The 24179-nt window shown below is 56.2% G+C and overlaps 1 protein-coding gene across 1 annotated transcript; it reads right to left on the bottom strand.

Moving 5' to 3' along the window:
- Positions 1-1112: 1112 nt before the first annotated feature.
- LOC149120282 (golgin subfamily A member 2-like) lies at positions 1113-22711 on the bottom strand. Its single transcript, XM_089321934.1, has 9 exons — positions 22664-22711; positions 21874-22068; positions 5110-5153; positions 4926-4989; positions 4146-4202; positions 3906-3986; positions 2898-2985; positions 2151-2494; positions 1113-1370 (listed from the first exon to the last, which is right to left on the bottom strand). The coding sequence occupies exons 1-9, from the start codon at positions 22709-22711 to the stop codon at positions 1113-1115; spliced, it is 1179 nt and encodes a 392-aa protein (XP_089178060.1).
- Between the last annotated feature and the right edge of the window lie 1468 nt (positions 22712-24179).

The raw sequence follows: 24179 nt of genomic DNA, 5'->3' as shown, positions 1-24179 counted from the left end.
GCTCCAGCCTCAGATATGATACAGGGGAGGCCCTACCCCCAGAATATACAAAATATACACAAGTACAATATGTACATGGGGGTGGGGGTGGGGAGGCCCACTGGAGGCAGCCTCTTCCCCTCATCAGGCCTAGAGTTAGCCCCAACTGTCCTAGGGCCTGACAGAATGTTGCCTACTGCCCTGCCCCAAAGTGCCTCTAAAGAAAAGGGAGTCCCCTGAATGCCTGCCTAGCCTGCCTCGGCCCTGCCTGGCTGGTGTGCCTCTTAGTAAGGGGACAGGTGCCCCTGCATCACCTGCCCCAGCCGACCCTTTGAGGGCTGTTGACCATGCCTCCTAGCTGGCCTGCCTGGGGGCACAAGCATGGAGTGAAGAGCTGGACCACGCCTGGCCTACTGTGACCGCCACCTGTGGTAAGCACCTGGCCTCCCATTAGCCTCAGCTTGCCCAGGCCACCCTGAGATTTGGCACCGGGAGCCTCCCTGAATAAGGGACTGCCCTTGCCCAGAGATGACCCTCATCCTATTGTGCCCTCCTCACCCATATACCCTTACCCATGATGCCCTGGCCCAGAAGTGACCCTTACCCATGATGCCCCTGGCCTGGAAGTGACCCTTGCCCATGATGATGCCCCTGCCCCAGAAGTGACCCCTGCCCAGTGATGCCCTTGCCCGGGTGCCCCCGACCAGCAATGACCCTCACTCAGATGCCCTCCTCTCCTGATGCCCTCATGTCTGTGCCTGCTGATGCCCCCACGTGATGTTCCTGGCCAGATTATGCCAGCCAGGCTGACACTTAGCCCCAAGAGGGGTGATGAAAACTGCCTGGCTGATTTGCCCAAGTGGTTGAGCACCCCCTGGTCTTGGCTGTTCTGGGGGCCACACAAATGCTGCATGTGTTGGTCATGGCCTCTAAAGATGGAGCTGGAAATGAGGAGGCCCCAGGAGCCCCTGGGGTCCTCCAGAGAGGCAGCCTAAAGAGGCCTTTCTCTCCCCATCAGGGGTTCTGGCTAAGGAGGGAAGGGAACTGGGAAGGAACAGCAGGGGATAGGGTGGCTAGCAGGGGTGGAGTGGCGAGGATTGGGTTGGGGCTCTCCGGGCTGATGGCATCTGGTGTTAGACGATAATGTCGTCATGCTTGTCAGCCCGGTAGAAGAAGGGGATGCAGTGGTTGGTGCCCAAGCCTGGGCACTCCTGGGGGTTCTGCATCTCCTGTGGCTGCTTCCTGAGCTGCTGCACAGTAGGGTTCTGCTTGTGTAGCGCCTTCTTCTCAAAGTGCAGCTGTGTGTAGGCGGCCACGTGCTGCTGCAGGTGGAACAGGCACTGGTCGCGCTGTTGGTGCAGACCCTGAGCCTCCTGGCTCTTCAGCTCCATCTGCGGAAGACCAAGGTGGGTGGGGGGAGCATGAGGGCAGGTGGTGGCTTGCTAACCAATTCCACTGGTTGCAGGAGAGTGGCCCAGAGCCCCATGTCTCCTGCACCCAGCCTCACACCTCATCCCCTTCTTTCCCATCACTTTAACTTGAGGCCACACACGAGAGGGAAGGCATCAGCTGCTAGGGGAACACTCGTGCCTAATACTTTACATGCACAATCTCAGCTCATCCTCAACACCTGTGTAAGGAAAAATGCTAAGTTCCTTTGTCGGGAATCTGAGGCTCAGCAAAGGGTAGCCTTTGTGTAGTGACCAGTGAAGCTGGGTGACACGCCTCTCATGGGACAATGACGTCTAGGCCCCGGGAGGAGCCCGGGGCTACCAGCCCTAAGAGAGGCAGGACAGTCGATATGGAGGTCACCTGTCACTCCAGACTGGAGCAGCCTCCCTCCTGGGCCTAGCACTGCCCTCCCCAGAGACTTGTCCCCATGGCCCAGTCCTTCACAGTCAGGCTGAGCATTACCATTTCCTTCAGCTCCCCCAGCTTCTCCTGCAGCTGGCCGAGTTCCCTGCTCTGCCTGCAGCAAGAGGGTGAGCCGCATGTTGTCATTGCTCTGCACAGAGAGAAGCAATCCGTTGCCACCCAAAGTGGCTGCATCCGGATCCCAGCACCAGGTGCCCACCTCCCACAGTGCCAGGAGGGCTGGAAACTCAGCCCCTCTCCTCCAACAGACATTTGAGCAGGGTCCTGGCTCACAGGGCACCTGCCTAGGTCATCACCGTCCCCTTTGGTGTGGGGGGGAAGTGAAGGCCTAGAGGGAAGTGTTTTGTACCAGAGGCCTTGTCCAGGGAGGCCGAACACACCAGTCTCACGAAGCCATCCTGCAGCTCGGCCAGCTGCTCCTTGAGCTCCCGGTTCTGCAGGAGTGCACGGCTGATGGTCACGCGGTCGCTCTGCTTGCACTCCTCGGCCTGGCTGCCCCACAGCTCCACCTCCCGCTCCAGCTGCAGCAGCCGCTGTTCCTGCTGCTGGTTCAGGCGACTCAGGCCTGCGTTGTCCTGCACCTGGGCCTGCAGCTGTCCCACCAGGCTCTCCAGCTCCTTCTGCAGCTGCTCAGCCTGAGCTTGCAGCTGCTATTCCACCGCCACCGGCCCTGCGGGGAAAGCTGGGGACTCTGGGGTGTGAGGCTCAGCTGAGAAAGGAAGCAGCCATCAGGGCCCCAGCCTCTGGGTTTTCAAAAAGCTCCTGTTTTGGTCCTTAGCTCCTCAGGCCAATGGCTTGCCCCCACCCCGGTGCTGGCTTCTTGGCTAACAACTTTCTATATTCAGATGGTCATTACCCTTCCAAGCCAGGACACAGAGTGCTTGACCGTGCATAGTGGACAGTGGGTGCACCACCCCTATTTACAGATGAGGTCTCCTATGCTCAAAGAGATAACAAGACTCGCCATCCACCGGCACAGACCTGCTTCCCTCTGCCACAACACCTCTTACTGGAGCTTCCAGGCCACGTCTGCCCCTGCTTACCCATCTGGCTCTTGAGCTCGGCCAAGGTGGTCTCCAGCTCCCGCACCTGACTCAGACTGCACTCCTTCTCCTCCCTCAGCATGCAGAGCTGCCCAGAGCACAGAGAAAAGAGCCATGAGCAGGGGCCACTGCCTCCCTCTAAACCAATGCTGCTGTTGTTTCTGTGGGGAGAGTCAAAGAAAGGAAGGTGACTAAGGATGTCCCCTCTACTCCACTCCCAGAGCAAGAGGGGGTGCGCAGGGGGCCAGGGTGGGATTGGCACATTCTCAGACCCTATGGGCACAGGGCCTGTCCCGAGGCTCCCAAGGAAAGAGCATGTGGGTCTTTGCTGGTTTTTGCTCACAGCTATGGAACCGCGTCTGAATTGGGATTCTTCTTAGGGGACAGTAAGGTGAGCCTCCAGAAACAGAATGTGAGAAAAGACAGGCCTTCCGCTAGGTTTGGATTTACAGGGGTGTGCGCATCGTTCGACAGCTCAGCACGTGCTACATAGGGGTTGGGGCTGCTCTTATCAGCGGGGATACAGGAATGAAAAGCACAGGTAAGATCCCTTCTCTCCCTGAGGTTGACGTCCCAGGGAGCCTGGAAATCTTGGATTCTTAGAGCTAAAAGAGACCTTTGACAACTGCCATTTCCACCTCCTTGGGAAACTCAAGCCCAGGGTGGAGAGGTGCTTGTCCAAACTCAAAGCTCAGGTCAGGGCCTGAGTCAGGATGGGGACACGAGTCTCATGGCCAGTGCTGAATGAGAGGCCACAATCCCAGGGCTGTGTGGCCAGGGTGCAAGCAGGGGTGTCTGGAGAAGAGAGGAGGCGGAGAGGGCAGCAACAGGATGAGAGCCATGCTGCACGCTCCACGCTCTGGGGTCCCTCCAGCTGAGACCTGGCCCACCCAGCACCCCACTCTCCCTCAGCACCAGGGGGCCCCCAGCCCCTTTTTTCAGAGCCCACGGGGAAACAGAAGCCCAGGGTGGGCAGCATGGAATCAGGGGACCCCACTGGGCTCTTACCAATTCCTCTATGGTGTTACTGAGTTGTTTGTTTGTTAGATAGCTGGAGTCTGGGGCTACTGCCAGCTCTTGGTACCGGCTCTGAGGCGCATGCAGAGAGGAGGAGTTGCAGGAGGGTTTGAGGAGAGGTAGAGAGAGCAGTCATTAGGGCTGGGGTGGCACGGGCTGTCTCAGCTGGTAGCAGGGCACTCAGCCCCTGCTGTGGGAGAAGAGGGGGGCTGGCCCTACAGAGCCACTCACCTCCAGATCCTTCATGTAGGAAGATGTGAGGCCCTCTCCATTGATGTAGGACATTGACTAGAAGAGACAAGAGCTCCCATGGAGATGCTACATCCTCCACCGCCAAGTCCCTACCCTCAGACTACCTCTCCACCCCACCTCCACCTGGCAACTCCTCTGCCCAGCCTGGCCTCTTCCTCTCATCACCCTCTATGCCTACCCTCAGACTACCTCTCCTCCCACCTCCACCTGGCAACTCCTCTGCCCAGCTTGGCCTCTCCTCTCATCTATGCCTACCCTCAGACTACCTCCCCCCCACCTGGCAACTCCTCTGCCCAGCTTGGCCTCTCCTCTCATCACCCTCTATGCCTACCCTCAGACTACCTCTCCTCCCACCTCCACCTGGCAACTCCTCTGCCCAGCCTGGCCTCTCCTCTCATCACCCTCTATGCCTACCCTCAGACTACCTCTCCTCCCACCTCCACCTGGCAACTCCTCTGCCCAGCCTGGCCTCTTCCTCTCATCACCCTCTATGCCAGCTTCTCCTGGGTCTCATCACCATACCCCTCCCTTCCTGAGTGATGCTCTCCCTATGCTTCCTGCACTGAGATACATTGTCACCGTTCTCATGGCCACGTCCTTCATCTGTATGGCTTCCAAGAAGAAGCCAACACCCAGCCTGCCCAACACAGCCCAGCAGGTCAGTCTCTCCCAGGATCTCCCCATCTCTCAGGAATCCCAGCCTCCATTTCTGTCCTTTCCTCTCTCTCCTCTCTTCCTGAGTCCCAGTGTCTGGGGTACCTCGGAGACAAGACCATTGAGCTGCCGAGCAGGTTGACGCAGGCTCTCCGTGGAGGACAATGTCCTAGGGACAGGCACGCAGAGGTCAGGGGTGCAGGGGCTTGATGCAAAAGAGGTCCTTGGGCCGTGGCCTGCCCTCATTCCCATGGCTTAGGGACTGCTGCCCGCACAGGAAGACACTCACTTGGTCTCATCTATGAGGACAGGGCCATGGTCAGCATCATGGATCTGAGGGAGAACAAAGAGAGAGTGATCACCTGATTTCCAGTAAGAACCACTCAGGGTGGCAGGAGCCCATCTCCTTCCAGCAACCTGCCACTGCCACAAGCTCAAGAGAAAGCCCTGTCTTGGCCTCCCCCCCCCCCCCAGTGCTGGGAAGGGTGCCTGGCACTGGGAACCAAGCTGCTGGAAGAAAGGAGAAGAGAAGGCACAGCAGGCGCAGTCCTCTGGGAAGGGAGATGGTACAAGCATACAGGGGTAGCAGGCACAAGGACAGAGGCAGAAACCCGAGTTGGTGTCATGCTAGGTAGACTAGCACCAGGGGGCGCTACACCACCAGGTAACACAGTGGCATCAGCAGAGGGTGGTGCAGGAGCAGTGCAGTCTTTGGGCGCCTGTCAGGGAACAGAGCAGGGGGTTAGGGGGCCATGCAGGAGAGGAGGTGCCTCGCTGCCATGGACACAAGGGCACAGAGCAGGTAGGAAGATGTCGTAGCAGTCAGAGTGACAGTCATACATGCTGGGAACCACAGGGGTTGTGGGAATGGCTTGCCCAGGCTTGGGGACACGTGGCATCTTTTCAGGTGGCCAAAGCTCAAAGGAAGGGGGCTATGACCTCTGTGGACACAAGGTCCTGATTCTCCCTGGACCTCAGCAAGGGCTCTGACCTCTGGCAGCTGCAGCAGGCAGAAGGAACGGGCACCAAGATCAAGCAGCACGGCAGTGTTCTTCCAGAAAGCCAGTCTCTGCTGCACAGTGACCCTAACTCTAGGCCCCTGCTGGGCCGAGGCTGCTGGTGGTGACGGGGCTCCCTCCAGGTAGTACTCTGCTGCTGCCCTCTCCTGCTCTCTGCCCTTTCTCCCTGCCCTCCTCTCTGCCTCAACCATCAGCTGTATTTCTCTGATTCAGGCCTTTCCAAGGAGAAATGTTGTCCAAGAAGCCCCTCCCTGCTTTCTGGAGATAAAATCAACCACAGCCGCCTCATGGGCATACCTCTCAGCCCCATCTCGCAGCTCCAGAAACACCTACTCTACCAAAAGAAGCCAGGAAATCACAGGTAAGATGTCTGCTCTTTGATTTGGCACATGGAGGTCATGGCGCCTCACTGCCAGAAAAACTGCTAGGGAACAATGCGGGGATCTAGTGCTTGGAGCCGTGGAGAAGCCTCTCCTCCTTCTTCCCCAGTGGGACCCCCTCCCTCGGCCAGCCCCATCCAGCTTCTCCCCAGGCTCAGGCCTAACTCTCGGTCCAAGCATCTGGCTCTAAAGACCACCTCATGTCAGCAGGCCAGACGGCCGCATACAGCCAAGATGGCTGAACAAGTGACAGCAGCCAGAGGAGCTGAGTGGAGGCAGGGAGTTGCTGCCTGCTCTCTGAACCCTTCAGCCCTGGCCTCTGAAAACTCCAATTGGCTGCCTCCTTAGAGTCCAGGCTGCAAAGCCTATAGATGAGGAAAAGGCGTGCTGACTCTGCACTTATATCTTTGGAGAGTGGACCAGGGGATGGACTACTTCTCTCTCCCCCTCTCCCTCTCTCTGTCTCTCTCTCTCTCTTATCTCTGCTTCTCTATAACTGAGTTTTCAAATACATAAATAAGTAAATAAAAATTGAATCTATCTACTGTGATTACTTTGTGAACAACCAGGTCACAATTCTACGTCTGAAGCTGGAGCTTCGACTGGGTGTCAAGAAACCAGATGAGAAGCCTGCCCCTCACTTTCAGTCTGAAGGCGCAGCTTCCCCACAGCGTCAGGACACCAGATGAGAAGCCTGCACCTCGCTTAACAATGATGGTGAAGCTTCGCCTGGGTGTCAGGACACCAGATGACAAGCCTGAACCTGCCTTTCAATCTGAAGATGGAGCTTTGCCTGGTTGTCAGGACACCAGATGAGAAGCCTGCACCTGGCTTCACATCTGGAGGTGGAGTTTCCCAGGGTGTCAGGCCACCACATGAGAAGCATGCACCTGGCTTCACATCTGGAGGTGGTTTCCCAGGGTGTCAGGGCACCAGATGAGAAGCCTGCACCTGGCTTTCAGTCTGAAGGTGGAGCTTCACCTGGTTGTCAGGACACCAGATGAGAAGCCTGCACCAGGCTTTCCGTCTAAAGGTGGAGTTTCGCCTGGGTGAAAGGACACTAGATGAGAAGCCTGCACCGGGCTTTCAGTCTGAAGTTGGAGCTTCGCCTGGGTGTCAGGACACGAGATGAGAAGCCTGCCCCTCGCTACACATCTGAAGGTGGAGTTTCCCAGGGTGTCTAGACACCAGATGAGAAGCCTGCACCTGGCTTCCAGTCTGAAGGTGGAGCTTCGCCTGGGTGTCAGGACACCAGATGAGAAGCCTGCACCTCGCTTTCAGTCTGAAGGTGGAGCTTCTCTTGGGAATCAGGCCACCAGATTAGAAGCCTGCACCGGGCTTTCAGTCTGAATGTAGAGCTCTACTGGGTGTCAGGACACCAGATGAGAAGCCTGCACCTGGCTTTCAGCTTGAAGGTGGAGCTTCATCTGGGTGTTAGACACCAGATGAGAAGCCTGCACCTCGCTTTCAGTCTGAAGGTGGAGCTTCTCTTCGGCATCAGGCCACCACATTAGAAGCCTGAACCTGGCTTCACATCTGGGGGTGGAGCAATTCCAGGGTGTCAGGACACCAGATGAGAAGCCTGCACCTCGCATCACGTCTGCGGGTGGAGCTTCTCCTGGCTTCACATCTGGAGGTGGTTTCCCAGGGTGTCAGGGCACCAGATAAGAAGCCTGCACCTGGCTTTCAGTCTGAAGGTGTAGATTCGCCTCGATGTCAGGACACCAGATGAGAAGCCTGCACCTCACTTTCATCTGAAGGTGGAGCTTCACCAGGCTGCCAGGACACCAGATGAGAAGCCTGCACCTCGCTTTCAGTCTGAAGGTGGAACTCCTCTTCTGCATCAGGACACCAAAATAGAAGACTGCACCGGGCTTTAAGACTGAAGGTGGAGCTCGACTGGGTGTCAGGACACCAGATGAGAAGCCTGCACCAGGCTTTCCGTCTGAATGTGGAGCTTCACCTGGGTGTCAGAACACCAGATGTGAAATCTGCCCCTAGCTTCACATCTGTATGTGGAGGTTCGCCTGGGTGTCAGGACACCAGATTAGAAGCCTGCACCTCACATGACGTCAAAAGGTGGAGCCTCAACTGGGTGTCAGGACACCAGATGAGAAGCCTGCACCTGGCTTTCAGTCTGAAAGTGGAGTTTCGCCTGGGTGTCATGACACCAGATGAGAAGCCTGCACCTGGCTTTCAGTCTGAAGGTGGAGGTTAGCCTGGGTGTCAGGAGACCAGATGAGAAGCCTACACCAGGTTCTCAGTCTGAAAGTGTTGCTCACCTGGGTGTCAGGACACCAGAGGAAAAACCTGACCCTCACTTTCAGTCTCAAGGTGGAGCTTTGCCTGGGTGTCAGGACACCAGATGAGAAGCCTGCACCGGGCTTTCAGTCTGAAGGTTGAGCTTCATCTGGGTATAAGGACACCAGATGAGAAGCCTGCCCCTCGCTTCACATTGAAGGTGGAGCTTTGCCTGGGTGTCAGTACACCTGATGAGAAGCCTGCCCCAAGCTTCACATCTGAAGGTGGAGGATCGCCTGGGTGTCAGGACACCAGATGAGAAACCAGCACCTGGTTTTAAGTTTGAAGGTGGAGCTTCGCCTGGGTGTCAGGACACCAGATGAAAAGCCTGCACTTGGCTTTCAGTCTGAAAGTGGAGCTTCGCCTGGGTGTCAGGACGCCAGATGAGAAGCCTGCACCTGGCTTTTAGTATGAAGGTGGAGCTTCGCCTGGGTGTCAGGACGCCAGATGAGAAGCCTGCACCTGGCTTTCAGTCTGAGAGTGGAGGTCACCTTGGTGTCAGGACACCAGATGAGAAGCCTGTACCTGGCTTTCCGTCTGAAAGTCAAGCTCACCTGGGTGTCTGGACACCAGATGAGAAGCCTGCACCTCGCTTTCAGTCTGAAGGTGGAGCTCACCTGGTGTCAGGACACCTGATGAGAAGCCTGCCACCAGTTCACATCTGAAGGTTGAGCTCACCTGGGTGTCATAATACCAGATGAGAACCCTGCACCTGGCTTCACATCTGGAGTTGGAGTTTGCCAGGGTGTCAGGAAACCAGATGAGAACCCTGCAACTGGCGTCACATCTGGAGTTGGAGTTTGCCAGGGTGTCAGGAAACCAGATGAGAACCCTGCAACTGGCGTCACATCTGGAGAGGGGGCTTTGCCAGGGTGTCAGAACACGAGATGAGAAGCCTGCTCCTCGCATGAAGTCAAAAGGTAGAGCTTCGCCTGGGTGTCAGGACACCAGATGACAAGTCTTCACCTGGCTTTCAGTCTGAAGGTGGAGCTTTGCCTGGGTTTCTGGACACCAGATGAGAATCCCGCACTGTCTTTCAGTCTGAAAGTGGAGGTAACCTGGGTGTCAGGATACCAGATGAGAAGCCTGTACCTCGCTTCCAGTAAGAAGGTGGAGCTACGCTTGGAGTGAGCACACCAGATGAGAAGCCTACACCAGGCTTTCAGTCTGAAGGTGGAGGTTCACCTGGGTGTCAGGACAACACATGAGAAGCCTGCACCTGGCTTTCAGTCTGAATGTGGAGCGCTGCTGGGTGTCAGGACACCAGATGAGAAGCCTGCATCAGGCTTTCAGTCTGAATGTGGAGCTCGGCTGGATGTCAAGACACCAGATGAGAAGCCTGCACCTGGCTTTCAGTCTGAATGTGGAGCTCGGCTGAATGTCAAGACACCAGATGAGAAGCCTGCACCTGGCTTTCAGTCTGAATGTGGAGCGCTGCTGGGTGTCAGGACACCAGATGAGAAGCCTGCACCTCGATTTCAGTCTGAAGGTGGATCTTCGCCTGGATGTCAGGACACCAGATGAGAAGCCTGCAAGTCACTTTCAATCTGAATTGGGAGCTTCAACTGGGTGTCAGGACACCAGATGAGAAGCCTGCACCTGGCTTTCAGTCTGAAGGTGGAGCTTCGACTGGGTGTCATTACACCAGATGAGAAGGCTGCATCAGGCTTTCAGTCTGAATTTGGAGTTTCGCTTGGGTGTCAGGACACCAGATCAGAAGCCTGCACCTGGCATTCAGTCTGAAGGTGGAGCTTCACCTGGGTGTCAGGACACCAGATGAGAAGCCTGCACCTGGGTTTCAGTGTGAAGGGGGAGCTTCACCTGGTTGTCCGGACACCAGATGAGAAGCCTGCCCTTCGCTTCACATCGGGAGGTGGAGCTTCGCCTGTGTATCAGGACACCAGATGAGAAGCCTGCACCTGGCTTTCAGTCTGAAGGTGGAATTTTGCATTGGTGTCAGGGCACCAGAAGAGAAGCATTCACATGGCTTTCACTCTGACAGTGGAGCTTCGCCTGGATGACAGGACACCAGGTGAGAAGCCCGCACCTGCCTTTCAGTCTGAAGGTGGAGCTTCGCCTGTGTATCAGGACACCAGATGAGAAGCCTGCACCTGATTTCACTTCAGGATGTGGAGATTTGCCAGGGTGTCACGACAGTAGATGAGAAGCCTGAACCTCGCATCACGTGTGCAAGTGGAGCTTTGCCAGGGTGTCAGGACAGCAGATGAGAAGCCTGCCCCTCACTTCACATCTGAAGGTGGAGGTTCGCCTGGGTGTCAGGACACCAGATGAGAAGCCTGCACCTGGCTTTCAGTCTGAAGGTGGAGCTTCTCCTGGGTGTCAGGACACCAGATGAGAAGTCTGCACATCACTTCCCGCCTGAATGTGGAGCTTCGCTGGGTGTCAGAACACCAGATGAGAAGTCTGCCCCAAGCTTCACATCTGCATGTGGAGGTTCGCCTGGGTGTCAGGACACCAGATGAGAAGCGTGCACTTCGCATCATGTCTGAAGGTGGAGTTTCGCCTGGGTGTCAGGACAACACATGGGAAGCCTGCACCTGGCTTTCAGTCTGAAGGTGGAGTTTCGCCTGGGTGTCAGGACAACACATGGGAAGCCTTTACCTGGATTTCACTCTGACGGTGTTGCTTCGCCTGGGTGTCAGAACGCCAGATGAGAGGCCTTCACCTGGGTTTCAGGCTGAAGGTGGAGCTTCGCCTGGGTGTCAGGACACCGGATGAGAAGCATGCACCTGGCTGTCAGTCTGAAGGTGGAGCTTAGCCTGGATGTCAGGACACCAGATGAGAAGCCTGCACCTGGCTTTCAGTCTGAAAGTGGAGCTCACCTGGGTGTCGGACACCAGATGAGAAGCCTGAACCTGGCTTCACGTCTCAAGTTGGAGCTTTGCCTGTGTATCAGAACAACAGATGAGAAGCCTGAACATTGCTTTCAGTCTGAAGGTGGAGCTTAGCCTGGGTGTCAGGACACCAGATGAGAAGCCTGCACCTGGCTTTCAGTCTGAAGGTGGAGCTTTGCCTGGGTGTCGACACCAGATGAGAAGTCTGCACTTCGCTTTCTGTCTCATGTGGAGCTTCGCCTGGGTGTCAGAACACCAGATGTGAAGTCTGCCCCTAGCTTCACATCTGTATGTGGAGGTTCGCCAGGGTGTCAGGACACCAGATGAGAAGCCTGCACCTGGCTTTCAATCTGAAGGTGGAGCTTTGCCTGGGTGTCAGGACACCAGATGAGAAGCCTGTACCTCGCTTCTAGTAAGAAGGTGGAGCTTCGCCTTGGAGTCAGGACACCGGATGAAAAGCCTGTACCTGGCTTTCATTCTGAAGGTTGAGCTCACCTGGGTGTCAGGACACCTGATGAGAAGCCTGACTCCCGTTCACATCTGAAGGTGGAGCTTCGCCTGGGTGTCAGAACACCAGATGAGAACCCTGAACCTGGCTTCACATCTGGAGTTGGAGCTTTGCCAGTGTGTCAGGACACCAGATGAGAAGCTGCACCTGGCTCTCATTCTGAAGGTGGAGCTTCCCCTGAGTATCAGGACACCAGATTAGAAGCCTGCACTGGATTTCAGTCTGAAGGTAGCGCGTCACCTGGGTGTCAGGACACCAGATGAGAAGCCTGTACCTCGCTTCCAATAAGAAGGTGCAGCTTCGCCTGGGAGTAAGGACACCGGATGATATCCTGCACCTTGCATCATGTCTGAATTGGCACATCGCCTGGTTGTCAGGACACCAGATGAGAAGCCTGCACCAGGCTTTCAGTCTGAAGGAGCAGCTTGGCCTAGGTGTGAGGACAGCAGATGAGAAGCCTACACCTGGCTTCACATCTGGGGGTCGAGCTTCGCCAGGGTGTCAGGACACCAGATGACAAGTCTTCACCTGGTTTTCAGTCTACAGGTAGAGCTCACCTGGGTGTCAGGACACCAGATGAGAAACCTGCACCTGGCTTCACATCTGGAGTTGGAGCTTTGCCAGGGTGTCAGGACACCAGATGAGAAGCATGCCCCTCGCTTCATGTCTGGAGGTGGTGCTTCGCCTGATGTCAGGAAACCAGATGAAAAGCCTACACCTCGCATGATGTGAAAAGGTGGAGCTTCGACTGGGTGTCAGGACACCAGATGAGAAGCCTGCACCTCACTTTCAGTCTGAAGGTAGAGCTTTGCCTGGGTGTCAGGACACCAGATGGGAAGCCTGCACATGGCTTTCAGGCTGAAGGTGGAGCTTAGCCTGGATGTCAGGACACCAGATGAGAAGCCTGCACCTGGCTTTCAGTCTGAAGGGGGAGCTTCGCCTGGGAGTCAGGACACCAGATGAGAATCCTGCACCTGGCTTCACGTCTCAAGTTGGAGCTTCCCGTGGACATTAGGATACCAGATGTGAGGCCTGCAACTGCTTTCATTCTGAAGGTGGAGCTTCACCTGGGTGTCAGGACACCTATGGGAAGCCTGTACCTGGATTTCACTCTGACGGTGGTGCTTCGCCTGGGTATCAGGACGCCAGATAAGAGGCCTTCACCTGGGTTTCAATCTGAAGGTGGAGCTTCGCCTGTGTGTCAGGACACCAGATGAGAAGCCTGCAACTCACTTTCAGTCTGAAGCTGGAGCTTGGCCTGGATGTCAGGACACCAGATGAGAAGCCTGCACTTTGCATCATGTCTGAAGGTGGAGCTTCGCCTGGGTGTCAGGACAACAGTTGAGAAGCCTGCACCTCACTTTCAGTCTGAAGGTGTAGGTTCACCTGGGTGTCAGGACACCAGATGAGAAGCCTGCACCTGGCTTTCTGTCTGATGGTGGAGCTCACCTGGATGTCAGGACACCAGATGAGAAGCCTGCACCTGGCTTTCAGTATGAAGGTGGAGCTTCGCCTGGATGACAGGACACCAGGTGAGACTCCTGCACCTCGCTTCACATCTGGAGGTGAAGCTTAGCTTGGTTTCAGGACACCAGATGAGAAGTCTGCACCTCACTTTCAGTCTGAAGGTGGAGGTTCGCCTGGGTGTCAGGACACCAGATCAGAAGCCTTCACCTGGCTTTCAGTCTGAAGATGGAGGTTCGCCTCGGTGTCAGGACACCAGATGAGAAGCCAGAACCTCACTTTCAGTCTCAAGGTGGAGCTTTGCCTGGGTGTCAGGACACCAAATGAGAACCCTGTACCTCGCTTCCAGTAAGAAGGTAGAGCTTCGCTTGGGTGTCAGGACCCCAGATGAGAAGCCTACACATGGCTTTCAGTCTGAAGGTCGAGCTTCGTCTGGGTGTCAGTACACCAGATGAGAAGCCTGCCCCTAGCTTCACATCTGAAGGTGGAGGATCGCCTGGGTGTCAGGACACCAGATTTGAAGCCTGCACCTGGTTTTCAGTCTGAAGGTGGATCTTTGCCTGGATGTCAGAACACCAGATGAGAAGCCTGCACCTCGCTTTCAGTCTGAAGGTGGAGCTTCTCTTGGGCATCAGGACACCAGATGAGAAGCCTGCACCTGATTTCACATCAGGATGTGGAGATTTGCCAGGGTGTCACGAAAGTAGATGAAAAGCCTGCCCCTCACTTCACATCTGAAGGTGGAGCTTCGGCTGGGTGTCAGAACACCACATGAGAACCTTGCACCTGGATTCACATCTGGAGTTGGAGCTTTGCCAGGCTGTCAGGACACCACCTGAGAAGCCTGCACCTCACATGACGTCAAAAGGTGGAGCTTCGCCTGGGTGTCAGGACACCAGATGAGAAGCCTGCACCTGGCTTTCAGTCTGAAGGTGGAGGTTAGCCTGGTTGTCAGGAGACCAGATGAGAAGCCTGCACCAGGCTTTCAGTCTGAAAGTGTTGCACACCTACGTGTAAGGACACCAGATAAGAAGCCTGCACCTCACTTTCAGTCTCAAGGTGGAGCTTTGCCTGGGTGTCAGGACACCAGATGAGAAGCCTGCACTGGATTACAGTCTGAAAGTGGAGCTCACCTGGGTGTCAGGACACCAGATGAGAAGCCTGTACCTCGCTTCCAGTAAGAAGGTGGAGCTTCGCTTAGGTGTCAGGACACCAGATGAGAAGCCTGCACCTGGCTTTCAGTCTGAAGGTCGAGCTTCATCTGGGTGTCAGGACACCAGATGAGAAGCCTGCACCAGGCTTTCAGTGTGAAGGTGGAACTTCGCCTGGGTGTCAGGATGCCAGATGAGAAGCCTGCACCTAGCTTTTAGTCTTAATGTGGAGCTTTGCCTGGGTGTCAAGACACCAGATGAGAAGCCTGCACCTCACTTCACATCTGCAGGTGGAGCTCCCCCTGGGTGTCAGGACACCAGATGAGAATCCTGCACCTGGCTTTCAGTCTGAATGTGTAGCTCTGCTGGGTGTCAGGAGACCAGATGAAAGCCTGCACCTGCCTTTCAATATGAAGGTGGCGCTTGGCATTGGTGTCAGGACTCCAGATGAGACGCCTGCATCTGGCTTTCTGTCTGAAGGTGGAGCTTTGCCAGGGTGTCAGGACACCAGATGAGAAGCCTACACATGGCTTTCAGTCTGAAGGTGGAGGTTTGCCTGGGTGTAAAGACACCAGATGAGAAGCCTGCCCCTCATTTCATATCTGAAGGTGGAGCTTCGCCTGGGTGTCAGGACAACAGTTGAGAAGCCTGCACCTCACTTTCAGTCTGAAGGTGTAGGTTCACCTGGGTGTCAGGACACCAGATGAGAAGCCTGCACCTGGCTTTCTGTCTCAAGGTGGAGCTTTGCCAGGGTGTCAGGACACCAGATAAGAAGCCAGCACCTCACTTTCAGTCTGAAGGTGGAGCTTCTCTTCGGCATCAGGACACCAGATGAGAAGCCTGCACCTGATTTCACATCAGGATATGAGATTTTCCAGGGTGTCACAACAGTAGATGAGAAGCCTGAACCTCGCATCACGTGCACAAGTGGAGCTTTGCCAGGGTGTCAGGACAGCAGATGAGAAGCCTGCCCCTCACTTCACATCTGAAGGTGGAGGTTCGCCTGGGTGTCAGGACACCAGATGAGAAGCCTGCACCTCGCTTCATGTCTGAAGGTGGAGCTTCGCCTGGATGTCAGGACACCAGATGAGAAGCCTGCAAGTCGCTTTCAATCTGAAGTGTGAGCTTCAACTGGGTGTCAGGACACCAGATGAGAAGCCTGCAACTGGCTTTCAGTCTGAATGTCGTGCTTCGCCTGGGTGTTAAGACACCAGATGAGAAGCCTGCCCCTCGCTTCACATTGAAGGTGGAGCATCACCTGGGTGTCAGTACACCAGATGATAAGCCTGCCCCTCCTTCACCTCTGAAGGTGGAGGATTGCCTGGGTGTCAGGACACCACATGAGAAGCCTGCAGCTGGTTTTCAGTCTGAAGGTGGAGCTTCGCCTGGGTGTCAGGACACCAGATGAGAAGGCTGCACCTGGCTTTCAGTCTGAAGGTGGAGCTTCACCTGTGTGATAGAACACAAGATGAGATGCCTGCCCCAAACTTCAAATCTGAATGGGGAGGTTCACCCGGGTGTCAGGACACCAGATGAGAAGCCTGCACCTGGCTTTCAGTATGAAGGTGGAGTTTTGCCTGAATGTCAGGCCACCAGATGATAAGCCTGCACCTGGCTTTCTGTCTGAAGACGGAGCTTCACGTGGGTGTCAGCATACCAGATGAGAAGCATGCACCAGGCTTTCAGTCTGAAGGTGAAGCTTCACATGATTGTCAGAAGACCAAAAGAGAAGTCTGCCCCTAGCTTCACATTCTGTATGTGGAGGTTCGCCTGGGTGTCAGAACACCAGATTTGAAGTCTGCCCCTAGCTTCACATGTGAATGCGGAGGTTCACACGGGTGTCAGGACACCAGATGAGAAGCCTGCACCTGGCTTTCAGTCTGAAGGTGGAGCTTCGCCTGGGAGTCAGGACACCAGATGAAAAGCCTGCACCTGGCTTTCAGTCTGAAGGTGGAGCTTTGCCTAGGAGTCAGGATGCCAGATGAGAAGCCTTCACCTGGGTTTCAGTCTGAAGGTGGAGCTTCGCCTGGGTGTCAGGACACGAGATGAGAATCCTGCACGTGGCTTCCAGTCTGAAGGTGGAGTTCGCCTGGATGTCAAAACACCCGATGAGAAGCCTGCAAGTCGCTTTCAATCTGAAGTGGGAGCTTCGCCTGGGTATCAAGACACCGAATGATATCCTGCACCTCGCATCACATCTGAATTGGCACATCGCCTGGGTGTCAGGACACCAGATGAGAAGCCTGCACCTGGTTTTCAGTCTGAAGGTGGAGCTTCACGTGGGTGTCAGGACACAAGATGAGAAGCCTGCACCTCGCTTTAAGTCTGAAGGTGGAGCTTCGCCTGGATGTCACGACACCAGATGAGAAGCCTGTAAGTCACTTTCAATCTGAGGTGAGAGCTTTGCCTGGGTGACAGGACACCAGATGAGAAGCCTGCACCTCACTTTCAGTCTGAAGAGGGAGCTTCGCCTGGGTGTCAGGACACCAGATGAGAAACCTGCACCTGGCTTTTAGTCAGAAGGTGGAGCTTCGACTGGGTGTCATTACACCAGATGAGAAGCCTGCATCAGGCTTTCAGTCTGAAGGTGGAGTTTTGCCTGGGTGTCAGGACACTAGATGAGAAGCCTGCAGCTCGCTTTCAGTCTGAAGGTGGAGATTTGCCTGGGTGTCCGGACACCAGATCAGAAGCCTGCCCTTGCTTCACATTGGGAGGTGGAGCTTCACCTGTGTATCAGGACACCGGATGAGAATCCTGCACCTGGCTTTCAGTCTGAAGGCGGAGCTTCCCGTGGGTTTTAGGATACCAGATGAGAAGCCTGCACCACGCTTTCAGTCTGAAGGTGGTGCTTTGTCTCGGTGTCAGCACACCGCATGGAAAGCATGCACCTGGATTTCAGTCTGAATGTGGAGTTTCGCATGGGTGTCAGGACACCAGATGAGAATCCTGCACCTGGCTTTCAGTCTGAAGGGGGAGCTTCACCTGGGTGTCAGGACACCAGATGAGAAGCCTGCACCTCACTTGGAGTCTGAAGGTGGAGCTTTGCCTCGGTGTCAGGACACCAGATGAGAAGTGTGCACCTGGCTTTCAGTCTGAAGGTGGATCTTTGCCTGGCTGTCGACACCAGATGAGAAGCCTGCACCTGGCTTCAGAATGCCTTAGTCCGATTCCTAGCTCCAGCTCTGACTGCAGTTTCCTCCTCATGCCAGCCCTTGGAGACCCTGTGATGGCTCAAGTACACTGAGCTACTCGAAGTCAAATTTCAGCTGTCAGGACTTCTCTGTGCCTGGGCCCTGCCCAGACTATGTCATTTGTTGTCTCCTCTGAGGCTGCAGAGTGAGTCATGGCCCCTGGCCAGACCTTCCTGGGTGGGAGCCGCCATGATGGTCGACCAGCCATCTGTCCCTTTCCCTAGGCCCATCCCCAGATCAGCCCTGCTACACTGGCTGGGCTGAAGGCCCTGGGGCAGTTAGACAGGAAGTGCCAACATTATCTGCAGGTTATGGCCTACCTAGCCCCGTGTGCCTGTGCCCTGCCCCTCCCCCAACTCAGGCTCGCTGCAGCCCTGGAAGGTGTTCTATGACCTCATTATGCTGCCTATGACCTCATCGCTCCCTCTGCCTCCCCCACTCGCCACGTGGATGAATATTACCCACCTTTAATCTTCACACTGGCCTCAAATGCCACCTTTTCCAGCCACAAGTCCATTCGGAACCCACCTCCCTCACCTAGCCATGCAGCTGGCCTATTGCCGCCTTTCCCCTGCCCCCTCAGAGCACTCTGCCACCCCCATGGCACCTCCTGTCTTGTTCTTCTACTTCCACCACTGTGCATCCAATGCCTTTGCCATCCACGGGCCCAGTGAACATGGTTGAGTGCCCCATCTGATTTGTCAAAGAGACGAGGGGCAGGCAGAGTGTCCTAGCACTGGTCTGTCTGGGTAGCCTCACATCCTTGCCGGTTAGTTCCTCTGAAAAGCTAACCTCCATCCTTGTGATTATAAAGCCAATTCATTTTCTCTTAATTCTATCTTCTCACTCTCAAACCAAAATGGAATTCATCAAGTTGAAAAATCACTTACTTCCATCTGGTCTACTTGCCCAGAGGGCAAAATGTAACAGCATTTGTATTTTTTCAAATCTCTCCTGGTCTAACTGCACTGGACATTCAAAGCCCAAAACCCTACAGACCTGCTCTGAAAGTTATTCCCAAATTACTGAATCTTTGAGGTGTGCCTTACCCTCTCCAAGATGATAAAAGACACAAGGGAAGGGAAAAATGCAATTAGCCAAGCAGGGGAGGAAGCAGACATAAGCAGGCCGAGGGTTAATGGCAGCAACTTAAAACAAGCCAGAGGCAGTCTCCACCATATGAGACAAGCCTCAGGGACATGCACACCTGGGAGGCAGCAAGCCAGAGAGGGGGTCTTGGCACTGCCTCCCCTTCCACTTGTCCTATGGGGCAGCGCTACCCCATTGGAATGGTTAAGGTCAGACGCCAGCACCTTCAGTATGTCCTGCATCTAGAGACGGTGAAAAGGGGAAAACAAGGGCAGGAGAAGACACAGAGACGTTGTCGCTCCCCCTCTTCGTGGAGGAACGACACTAAGCCCTGCCTAGGCTTCATATCTGAGTCACGGCACCATTATGTCGCTCCCCCTCTTCGTGGAGGAACGACACAGGACCCTGCGCTGTTCTTTTGTCTGCTCGGCCCTCCCCGGGTTTGCTGCTGGTTCTTCCTGGGTTGGCTACTGTCCCTTCCACCTCCGTGGAAGGGCAGTTCCCCCTGGTCACATTCCCCACTTCCGCAGGGGAGCGGCACACCGCCGGCCGGCTCTTCTCGGGGGCTGCACAGGTGTTCCTTCAGCTAGATGTTCCCCTTAGATGTTCCCCTTAGATGTTCCTGGTGCATGCCGTCTCTCTCCTCCTTTATAGTCCTCCTCCGCCAATCCTAACTCGGCTGCCCACACGCCGAGTACGCTGCTCTCCTCCAATCAGGAGCAAGTCCTACAGTTTATTAGCTGAACTGGAGGCAGCTGTGCGGAAGCTGTTTACTTCTCTCCCAGCGCCATACTGTGGGAGAGCAGATGCATAGAATCAGTCTTAATTCCAGTAACTCAGTCTAGTCCGGATTGCTCCCCACAGATCCCCCTTTCTTTTTATTTTTGGTGTTGATACGCGCCTGTCTTCGGTGCCCCGTGGCACACACTCTGCTCTGCTTGCTAGAGTTGCCACAGGTTCTTACAAGTCCTATCAATCAGGCAAACCGAATCCGGGTCCTCTCTTCGCCATGTTGTGAGGAGGTTTTTAGGCGCTGATGCGTGCCTGTGTTCGGTGACCTGCGGCTCATACTCTGGTCGAGCCGCCTGCTGGCGCTTACCGCCTTAATCAGGCAGACCGAATCCAAGCCTCCTAATTGTTGTATTGTGGGGAGGCCTTTCTGATGTTAATTCGTGCTTGTCTTCGGTGACCTGCGGCGCATAAGCTGCTAGCCGCCGCAGGTGCTCATCGCCTCACTTAATCAGGCAGACCGAATCCAAGCTCTCTCACTGCCATGTTGAGGGGAGGCCTTTCTATTTCTCTATTTCTCTATCTCCGGGCATTCCTACTTCTCCCATTTTACTTCCATCTTCCAGCATTCCTATTTCTCTCACTTTACTTCTAAACTTCTATTTCTCCTATCCCTGCAGCTTCCCGGCGCCTCGCCCTGCCGGCGGCTTCCCGGCGCCTCACTCCGCCAGCGGGCTCCGCCCCGAGGCTGCTTCTCAGCGCCTCGCCGGCTCTGAGCCGCTTCAGCCCGCGCCTCTCTCATCTGCGCGGCTCGGCTTTGCGCGCACACTCCGCGGTCTCGCATTTAACCCTTTCGCGTCTGAACCACGGCCTCGCGCCAGCCCCGCGTTCCCTATGTACTTGAGCCCCGCACGCTCTGTCTGCGCGCGGCAGCCTCCGCGAGTCACACAGCGTAGCTTACGTGTCCGCCACTAGCATTCAATCTAAGTTCCCCGGGCTAGCCTGGCGAATTCAACCCAGCTTACGTCTCCGCCCCACGGTTTGGCTTCCCGTCCTTTGCTCCCCGGGCTAATCAGACGGATCCCAATCTGGCTTACGTTTCAGCTTCTGGTTTCAACTTTTCGCCCCCTATTCCCGGGCTAACTTGAGAATCCCAAAGTGGCTTTCGTTTCCGCCTCGGCCTGCCCCCCGCGGCTTCAATTTCCCTAACATTTTTTCCTACCCGGTATGTTTCCCCAAGCTTTCTTCCAACAATACTCCTCCCTCATTTCTCCTGGCCTCTCCCCACAGTCCGCATCCGAGTCTGTTTGTTCTAGCTTTCACTTTCGCTTTCGACCTTAGAGATTTCTCCCAGCTTCCCCCCGTAGTCCGTATCTGAGTCTATGCCTAGGCTTTCAATAGCTTCTTCCGGCACCTCTTTCGTCCGGCTTTTCCCTAGGCTGTTTGCTAGTCTCTCTCTCCGATATTTTCCACTTCTTCCCATTTCTTCCCTCCTAAGTTTCATATCCATCCTAAGTTTCCTATCCGAGTCACGGCACCATTATGTCGCTCCCCCTCTTCGTGGAGGAACGACACAGGACCCTGCGCTGTTCTTTCGTCTGCTCGGCCCTCCCTGGGTTTGCTGCTGGTTCTTCCTGGGTTGGCTACTGTCCCTTCCACCTCCGTGGAAGGGCAGTTCCCCCTGGCCACATTCCCCACTTCCGCAGGGGAGCGGCACACCGCCGGCCGGCTCTTCTCGGGGGCTGCACAGGTGTTCCTTCAGCTAGATGTTCCCCTTAGATGTTCCCCTTAGATGTTCCTGGTGCATGCCGTCTCTCTCCTCCTTTATAGTCCTCCTCCGCCAATCCTAACTCGGCTGCCCACACGCCAAGTACACTGCTCTCCTCCAATCAGGAGCAAGTCCTACAGTTTATTAGCTGAACTGGAGGCAGCTGTGCGGAAGCTGTTTACTTCTCTCCCAGCGCCATACTGTGGGAGAGCAGATGCATAGAATAAGTCTTAATTCCAGTAACTCAGTCTAGTCCGGATTGCTCCCCACAAGACGTGGCTTAGAGAGAGGCGAGGATGTCGGGGAAGGAAGAGGTGGAGTGAGGAAACGGAGGCTGAGGAAGAGCAGAGATCCAAACCGTGGCCCCCAGGCCATCCTCTCAGACTGGCCATTGCTGCCTCGCCAGACAGAGGGAAAAGTCCCCAGGCCCCAGAGTCACAGGAAGCGCAGTCACTGACCAGCACGGCTCTCAGACCCTCCCCCAGACACGACCTCCACTCTCCATGTTAAAACCAGACATCTGCAGAAGGGTTCTCTTGAACAGGGAGGCTACAGCTCAACAATTAGAAGACACTGTTCCAATCCAATAATATCTGACAGCCTGAAACGGAAGCCCAGGGGAGGCTGTGACTTTTCTGAGGTCATCCAGAGCCAAGGCTGAATCCCAGTGCCTGGGGCTTCCTAAGGGCACAGCCCGATGGCCGGGCTGCTCTCGCTGACCTGGCTTTTCCTGAGGCCGGGGATGAGGAAGTCGCAAATACCAGCGACTATGAATGTTACAAGACCCTGTATTCTGGATTAATACGAGAACAGCAAAAACTCTCAAACTTTGTAAGTAAAACATCAGCCCCATCTATTTTACAGATGTGGAGAGAGAGGCCCAGAAAGCTTGAACAGTTTGCCTTACATTATATCCCTAGCAGAGGGAAAGGGAGCATTCAGACCCAGAATCCTTGACCAGTATCTAACACTCCCTTCCACCATCTTCCATTGTCCTCTGGATCCCCAACCCCCACCCCCCATTGCCCCTTAGCCCCCGAGCCCCCAGCAGCCTGGCCAGCCAAGACTCACATCCTCAGTTGAGTGACAACCCTGAGAAGTGGTTGTCTCAGGGCTACTGCCGTTTTTAAGGCAGGAGGCTGGAGACGAGGTCTGAGGCTGGGCCGAGGAGCCCCAGGAGCCAATGGCCCAAAGTCACCCAGGGGCGACAAGCCAGGGCGGGGGCTGGGTGCTGAGGGGGTGGTGCTGGTTGAGAGGACTTGGGTGGGGGAAGCCAAGAAGTGCTGGGGCTCAACCCGAGTGTCTGAGGAGCCACACAGACCCCGCCACGGACCGGCTGTCAGAGGGGCAGTGGGCTGGGCCGGGGGGGCGCGACCCCAACGTTTTACCTTTTTCTTGGCCGCAGCCAGCTTGCTCTGTCTGGTTTCCTCCGACATCGCGGGGCGGGGAGGGGGCGAGGGAGGGGGGCCACATCACCATGATCCCGGCAACCAACGCAAGTTGCTCCCGGCAGCTACCGCGCAGGTGTGTGACTGAGCCAGGAGACGCAGGTTCAGGGCAGAACTCGGAGGGGCTGGGTGGGCGTGGTCGCCACACTTCAAGCCCATTGGTCAGTGAGAAAGACGAAACAAAGAGGGGCGTGGTCCGAGGCGTCAAAATGGGAGCTGCACATGCAGCTCTGTCACCGCCCACTCTGGGGGCGGGGCGATTTCCCTTGGGTGCGGGCGCAGCTTTCTGGGAGCCTCTCATGGCGTCCGACACAGAATTCTAGTTAGTCTGCGGACCCCAGAGGCCGCTCTCCGGCCCGCGCCCTGGACCCCTTTTCTCCACAGGCGCCCCCGAACCGGGGCCCTCGGACCCCAGGGCTCAGGAGGTGGGCGCGGAGCGCAGAGCAGGGGACACTGCATCAGTTCACGACCCCTTTCTGACTCCTCCCAGATGTGCCCCAGACGTTCTCCTTTCAGAAATCCCCTCAGGGTCCCTTTCACGTCCTCCAGACACTGCCCTCTCACACCCAGCCCTTCCTCGAGGAGCCCCACGCTGACCCCGCCCAGCTGGATCCAGTCGGGCACGCCCAGGTCCTGGCGGCTCCTCCTCCCGCACCCCCACGGGCCCCCTTTCCCCTCAGAGCAGCTCCGGGGCCTCAGCCTCTCCCACGCTTCCCTCCAGGGCTGAGCAGGACCCGGCCGCAGCTGCCTCGGGACCTTCCGGTCACGGTGAGTAGCCCGCGCCCCCCGACCCCGTGCGTGTGCCTGCGCCCCCCCCGACCCGTGCGGATGGTTGCGGACCCCATCCCGTGAGGGTGTCTGTGCCCCCGACCCGTGAGCGTGCCTGCACCTCCCAACTCCATGAGTGAGCCTGCGCCCCCCCTATCCGTGAGGATGTTTGCGCTCCCGAACCATGAGCATGGCTACGGACCCAGACCCCGTGAGGATGCTAGCACCTCCCGACCCCGTCATGGTGGCTGCACCCCCCCGACCCGTGAGGAAGTCTGTGCCCCCAGACCTCGTGCGTGTGCCTGCGTTCCCAGATCCACGCGGATGTCTGCGCCCCCAACCAGTGGGGGTGCCTGCGCCCCCTGACTCCGTGCATGTGCCAAAGCCCCCAGACCCTGTGAGGATTTCTGTGCCTCCCGAACCGTGAGGGGGCCTGCGCCCCCTGACCTGTGAGGAAGTCTACGCCCCCCCAACCCCATGAGTGTGCCTGAGACCCCCGACCAGTGAGGATGTCCAGGCCACCGAGCCGTGAGCATGGCTGTGGACCCCAACCCCGTGCGGGGGGCTGCAGTAGACATCAACCCCGTGAGGGTGCCAGCACCTCCCAACCCTGTGAGGGTGCCAGTGCCTCCCAACCCCATGGGGGGCTGCACCCCCGACCTCTTGAGGTTTCCTGGGCCCCTCGACC

The sequence above is a fragment of the Oryctolagus cuniculus genome, chromosome 19 (assembly GCF_051225735.1).
Source record: "Oryctolagus cuniculus isolate XC-2025 breed Fujian yellow rabbit chromosome 19, ASM5122573v1, whole genome shotgun sequence".
NCBI lineage: Eukaryota > Metazoa > Chordata > Mammalia > Lagomorpha > Leporidae > Oryctolagus > Oryctolagus cuniculus.
This window is presented reverse-complemented; position numbering and strand designations above follow the sequence as displayed.